Source organism: Lycium ferocissimum, chromosome 12 (assembly GCF_029784015.1).
Source record: "Lycium ferocissimum isolate CSIRO_LF1 chromosome 12, AGI_CSIRO_Lferr_CH_V1, whole genome shotgun sequence".
Lineage (NCBI taxonomy): Eukaryota > Viridiplantae > Streptophyta > Magnoliopsida > Solanales > Solanaceae > Lycium > Lycium ferocissimum.
In genome coordinates, this window is record NC_081353.1 from 49,847,617 (window position 1) to 49,854,811 (window position 7,195).

The 7,195-nt window shown below is 35.4% G+C and overlaps 1 protein-coding gene across 1 annotated transcript; it reads left to right on the plus strand.

The window, feature by feature from the left end:
* Window positions 1–1,828: 1,828 nt before the first annotated feature.
* LOC132039419 (putative UPF0481 protein At3g02645) lies at window positions 1,829–6,015 on the plus strand. Its single transcript, XM_059429903.1, has 3 exons — window positions 1,829–2,297; window positions 4,353–4,948; window positions 5,443–6,015. The coding sequence occupies exons 1-3, from the start codon at window positions 1,829–1,831 to the stop codon at window positions 6,013–6,015; spliced, it is 1,638 nt and encodes a 545-aa protein (XP_059285886.1).
* Window positions 6,016–7,195: the final 1,180 nt, after the last annotated feature.

The following is a 7,195-nucleotide window of genomic DNA, read 5'->3' on the forward strand; positions in this document are numbered from 1 at the left end:
CACCCCCTCCCACCACCCGCCAAACCCTCCCCTAGCCACCCCCATCACCCACTTCCCAACCCTACCCCCACTTACCACCACCCTAACCCCTCACCTCCACCTACGCAACACGACCCACCTTACCCCCACTCACAACCAACCAACCCACCACCACCCACCCTAACCCTACCCCTCTCGCTGCCCCACTCACCACCACTACCAACTCCACCCTAACCCCCACCTACCCACCCAACCCCTACTCCTACCCCTACCCCCTCCCACCCACCTACCTTAACCCCCAACACCCTACACTCGGACCCACAGCACCACCACCCACCACCACTACAAACATCTCTATCATTGCTAGCAAACATAAATGATTCATTTTTTTTATCACATAATATTTTTATTTTATTAAATTTATATTTATTTTCTAATATTTAGTTACTCTTTTATTTGAATTGCATATTTATTATGTTTAAATAAATACATTATGCACATTCAGATGTTGAAAAATAAACAATCTTAATCATTCAGTGTTCAAATCTAAAGATAACATTTTAATCATTTAGATGTGCATTCGAATTCAGGCGTCTTAATGTTAATGAAAATAAATGAGCACTTAATGTGGCAATAAGGTCAATCAATCAATCAACAGGATTTACTTCCAGCCATAAAGATAATTATATAAAATGGTGAGGTAGATATTTGTCATTGTCCATAGACATTATTGACTCCACTTTAAGTTTGATATATTATTAAAGGAAGCAATTTACCACGTGATAAAGCTTTGGGACATTCCAGACTATATGATTAATTTCTGCTGTAATTAATTAACCATGCCGTTCATCTCGAGTCCATCGGCTTTCACGCTTGTTAACACTTTCTCCGTTTTTTTCTTTTTTACTTGTTCACTATATTAAAAATAGATATCATTTTTAATTATATAGTTTGAAATATTAAGAGGTAATTTATCATTTTATCTTTATTATTATGGTCATTATATTTGGTTGGAAGGGTAGAAACATAAAACCTTGTATAGAACATTACAGGAAAAACACCAAATTATGACAGAATATTTATGCGCATCACAATTTTGTGACGGATTTATGATGGTTTTGTGATAAAGTTCATCAATTACCGATGGCTTTATGACGATTTTATTCCTCAGTCAGAAATTTTTTCCTACACTCGAATTTGTCACTAGTATTAGATTTTTCTTGTTAATGAAATAATATGCTTTTGATTAATTAGAGGGGTTAACTAATAATCCCTGCATACTTACGCTAGATCTAGTTAAAACCACACCACTAAAATGTTACAATGTGTGGCACACAAGAGTGTTGCCTAATGGTCAATGAAGGAGTTGAAAATCATGAGGTCTCAGGTTTAAATTCTAGCAGACATAGAAAACACTAGGTGATTTCTTTTTATCTGTTCTAGCCTTGGTACCTGTTGGTGGTGGGAGCGGGACAGTATCCCGTTGCATTAGTTGAGGTGCGCGTGAGTTGGCTCGGACACCACGGTTATTGAAAAAAGAACTGGTGGGAAGTGGATGGTATCCCGTCGAATTAGTCGAGGTGCACGCAAACTGGCTCGAATACCACCACGATTATCGAAAAAAGAAGTCGAGATGCGCAGAAGCTGACTCGAATAGCACAGTTATCTAAAAAAGAATGTGATTCCGTGTGTAATCATCCAACTGATTAAACTTACACGTGATTTTATCTCTGCTCAATATTAAAATCCAAATACCTACTCCATTGTCCCTATATAAACCATGCTTCAAATTTGCTCCACTTCACATCACATGATCCACACCCAAAATATATTACTACCACACTAAAAAATGAGCACAGAATCATCTTTCATCGATAATCCACTAGCTGAGCAACGTTGGCTCATTGACTGTATCAATACCTTCAAATTAGATAAAGAAATAGCGATTGACTTTTCTCCTTGTATTTGTCAAGTTCCTAAAAGCTTTAAAGAAACTAATACACAAGCTTATGTCCCTCAAAAAATAGGACTAGGACCATACCATTTTTCACGTCCAGATTTCTTTGTCACTCAAAGGTACAAACTAAACATAGCCAGGAATCGCATGAATTCTTCCGAAGTCCAAGATTTCATAAACGACAAGCTAAGGTTATTTGAGCCAATCATTCGAGCATGCTATGATAAGTTCTTGGACATCGACACCAATACATTAAATTGGACATTGACTATTGATTCTCTCTACTTGCTTCACTTCTTGACAAGTTATCCCCCACATGATCAAATAGATTCTCAAGGTCGTTCCTTGCCTCAAGATCAAGGTAGTCTCTCGCTCAATTTTTACTTAAATTTTCTTTTTTAGAAGGGGAATCTTGAAGCAACGATAAAGTTGCCTCAGTGTGACTTATAAGTCACGGGTTCGAGTTGTAGAATCAGCCATTGATGCTTCCATTAGGATAGGCTGCCTATATCACATCCCTTGCGTGCGGACCCTGTGTGAACACATGATGCTTTGTGCTCTTGATTGCCTTTCCCTCTATCCCAACTTATGTGGCACAGTTCGGATTTCGATAATCAAACCTCTTAATTGTGGCCGTATATTCCGACAAAGAATCTTTAATTTTTTGACATAAAATTTACATAGTTGGAGACTGTAAAAAGTACTAGTATAATTCATAATAATTGACAATTCAAATTATTTAAAAGACATGAGAAAATTATGGTCAAAGAAAAATTTATTTGAGTCTCGAAATCCATAAAAGTAATTTTTTGTCGAATGACTTTACCTAAGTATTTATATAAATTGGAATATCATAGAAAACGTGCGTCTCAATAAGATTGGGGGTAAAGTCAAATTATTTAAAAGACATGAGAAAATTATGGTCAAAGAAAAATTTTTTGTAACTAGATAAATCGAATGACTTTACCTAAGTATTTATCATGAAACTAAATAAAACATTTTATGTAACTTTATAGTCATTCGAGTTTGCCTGAATATCATAGAAAATGTCTCATTTTGCTATACTTAGGGGCAGAGCCGTCTCAATAAGATTGGGGGCCTAAAGCCAAACTTTAGAGAGAGACCCCAATTATGATTTTTTTAAGAGAAAGATCGTCATATATATTTTCATTTCAAGTCTACTTTTCTATTTTTTATTTTTTTATATGCGAAGTCATTAATTACTCTTTTTATAATCGTCAATAACAATGCAAAGTTGTTAACAATTTTTTCAAATCAATTTATTCGGAAAAAAATAAACTGACAATATAGCTAATCCATCACGTGACTAAAAATTTCTTTTCTTTTTTTCTTTTATATGTACACACCATCTGTCTCAATTTATGTGACACAATTTGAATTTCAAGAGTCCGCCTTCTTTATTTTTATCGTGAATTCAAACATACAATCTTTAAATTTTTTTAAAACAATTTACATAACTACATAAAAGTACCATAAGTCACAATAATTTTTCAAGCAAATTAGCATAAAACTTAACATTTTTTTGCGCGGATTGCCCTTCTTTTGGGGTGGTCTTTAAATTTTGCACCTCATATTTGTGGCCGTTAAATTTTGGCCTTTATATTTGTGGTCTTTAAGTTTTGTCCTTCGCTTGAAAAAATGGGCGAATATCTGAGGTTCTGGGTTCGAACCCTCGTTTAGGCATAAAATAAAAAATAATTTCGCAAAGCAAGGCTGAGGGCATGTATGACGGATCCGGCATACACTCCTTAAGGAAAAACTAAAGTTATGCCGGATCCGGCATAACAAAAAGTCTAACCCATAAGACAAAACTTTTTCTTAAGGCATAGTTTAGTTATGCCTTATGAGACAGACTTTTAGTTAAGACATAACTAAAAGTATGACCCATAAGGCGGAACTTTTCCTTAAGGCATAACTAAAAGTTTGCCTTATAAGGCAAAGCGAACTTTTTCTTAAGGCATAGACTTTGCCTTATAAGACAAGCTTTTGGTTATGCCTTAAGGAAGAGTTCCGCCTTATGGAACATACTTTTAGTTATGTCTTATGGGACACACTTTTAGTTAAGGCATAACTAAAAGTATGTCTCATGCGCGAAACTTTTCCTTAAGGCATAACCAAAAGTTTGTCTTGAAAAGTAAAATAAAATAAAATATATGCCTCAAGGCAAAGTCTGCCAAAGGGGGCAGAGCGAAATTCAAACTCTGCCTTGTAAATTTTTTTAATTTTTAACTAAGCGGGAGTTCGAATCCAAAACCCATCGGTTATAGGCGAAGGACAAAACTTAAAGACCAGCAATTTAAGGCCATTGCCTTAGTGGCTTTGGCCTTGGGCCGGACGTGATTTGTTTTATATATTGACTTAATTTCTCTCTACTAATTGCTTCATTAATTTCCAGATGAAGGAATAGATTCTGATAGTCGAAGCTTGGCTAAAGATATCATAATGCTTGAGAATCAAATCCCATGTACGGTTCTCATTGAACTTCAAATGGCTTTGAACCAACCTTACGATTTGCTGTTTGAAGAACTTTTCTATAGTTTCTGTAAATCACACTCTCCTCTCCAGCTAGCAGAGAATAAGAAATTTCGTCATTTCAGATTATGCAAGAAGCACTGTCCTCATTTGCTGGCTTATATGCATCATTTAATTGTCCCCAGTCGTGCGTTTATTGAAGACAGTGTGGCGGAGCTACAGGCAGAGAGAGTGGCGGAGCTACAAGAGAACAGAGTGGTACTAGTAGACACAGTGAAGGTACTATCAGACAGAGTGGAGGTACAAGCTGTGTCTGAGGTACAAGCTTTTAGAGAAATAGTGCGAATTGGTGCTGCTCTTGGCATTCCAGGAGCTAGCACAATTGAGAAACCAGTTAATTTGATATCCCAATTGCCATGGGACCAAATTACTGGACTCCTCAATAAGAATGAGGAGAATAAACCTCGAGTCGAAGAGATAGAAATCCCATCAGTCGCAGAACTTGAAGAAATTGTTAAGGTAACAAAGTTCACGGTAATCCTAATAAATTACTTCCTCTGTTTCAACTTATATGGTGATATTATATATTCCATGACATTTTTATGGCTATATAAGACTTTTGAAATTTGTGATTTTGAAAATGCCATAACATTTGTCTGGCTATAAAAATTTGTCATTATGGGTAAAATAGAAATTCAAGTTAACTACTTTCCAAATTTTGAAGGGTGTCATTCTTATTCTTTTTTGACTAACTAATGAAAAAAAATAGTAATAGGGAGGGAGTAAATTATCTTTCAACAGGTCCCTCGCGAGTCACATCTAATTCTTTTCATTGACCAAACACATGAAATAATTGTTTGTTTTTTTGGGTGTTGGTAATATTTGAACCTAGGGCATCTTGCCTGAGTTGATACCTCATATTGAACTGCGCGACCGTCTCATTTAAAAGTTTAAATTGTTAGAGATTACAAACACTTTTAACTCGAGTACTTAAGAATATTTTTGCTCAACAGGTAAAATTCAAGCTGATAGGAGGAGGGATCAGGAATATAAAATACATTAAAGAAGGAGACAAGCATGTAATATATCTTCCTGCAATCACTCTAAATTCCTATTCAGAAGTGATATTAAGAAACTTGGTAGCATATGAAGCAGCTACTGCTGGTCCAGAATCTGCACTCGAACTAGCTGAATATGTTGACTTCATGTGTGGAATTGTGGATACTCCAAAAGATGTCGAAATTCTCAAGAAAGCTAATATTATTAAAGAAAATAGTACTTTGAATGATGAGGAAATTGCTGATTTATTCAATGGGATACCTAAAACAACTGGGAAGTTCAAGAAGAAGAAAAAATCGGATTTAGAGAAGGCTATTGAAGCAGTGAATGAGAAATTCGACAATAAATTAACAGTAAAGGCTTATAAGTTTATCAAGAAGCATATTTATACATCTTGGAAGTTTCTATCTTTGCTTTATACTATACTGCTCATCTTGCTGCTTTCTTTGCAAGCGTTTTGCCAAGTCTATGGTTGCAGTAACCGGTGGTTTCATTACCCTGCAAACGCGAGTCTATGGTTGCTGTAATCTGTGGTTTCATTCCCCTGCTGGATATACCATTTCATTTTCTTCGTTGTCTCCCTCGTTTTATTTTTATTTTCTGGTTTGTTGTTTCGACTAATCTGAAGGAGATGATGCTTGTATACTCACTATTTCCTGTATTTGGTTTCGTAGCTGGCTTGTATAATACTACTAAGTAATAAAGTTTTGTTCTACGTGTATATGTATACGCCCTATAATTTGGTCATGACTAAATTAAATTTAAGAGTTGAAGAATAAACCCGCCTTTTCAATAACGCCTTGCATTTCTCATGGTATGGAGGTTAAAAGCACATTGTGAACATATGCTTAAATAAATGCATCAGTATTTATTTCATCTGTACCACTCATGGTATCATCAATGCCTTTAACACCATTTTGAATAACTTGTGGAATTTGAGATTGAAATCTATTCTTCAGATTCATGAACTCAAGAAGAAATTAAACTATAGTTAAACCTGACAAGCAACTTTAAATAAAAAATTTAAAAAACTGATTCAGAAGTGTTGGGAGCATTTTTACGTTGCTCCACATTATCATATTCCGGCAATGACACAGAGCACTATAAAATCAGGTCGAACATAGTAAAATCAAAATGTGTATGTGGGACAGATAACACCAACTCTGTGTGTAGTTTTTGAAAGCAAAATTAATTATTAGTAGAAAGTTGTGTAGGAGCTTATCTCGGATGAGAAAGTAATAGTACTATGTATAAAATTAGGCACAATACATAAACAAATACTTAGAATTGATTAAACTTGATCTCAGCAGGCAACTAAACACTTCAACTTTTAGCATGCACATCTAGACACCTTAACTCATTTCCATTGTATCGGTTGAACACTGCAACTTACAAAATGATCATCTAGATACCTCCAAAATCTATGTGACACGTCAGTATCGGTATCCATGAGACACAGGAGGGACAAGTTGAAATGTCTATATGTGCACTCCCAAAGTTGGAGTGCCTACTTGCTAACCAAGACCAAGTTTAAGTGTGTTTATGTATTATGCCATAAAATTACCTTAAAAACATAAATTATATGCAAGAAAAAAATCTGTACAGTTTCAGAAGAATGATTTAGAGATCCATATATTGGTACCTTAAGATTTAAGTAAGATAAGACTAGTGTGGAGCGGCAAGATTGACTAACCTGTCATGCACTGT

Coding starts and splice junctions, on each gene's coding strand:
- LOC132039419 (XM_059429903.1), top strand. CDS start 1,829: ATGAGCACAGAATCATCTTTCATCGATAATCCACTAGCTGAGCAACGT. Junction 2,298..4,352: donor TTCCTTGCCTCAAGATCAAG/GTAGTCTCTCGC, acceptor ATTAATTTCCAG/ATGAAGGAATAGATTCTGAT. Junction 4,949..5,442: donor AACTTGAAGAAATTGTTAAG/GTAACAAAGTTC, acceptor TTTGCTCAACAG/GTAAAATTCAAGCTGATAGG.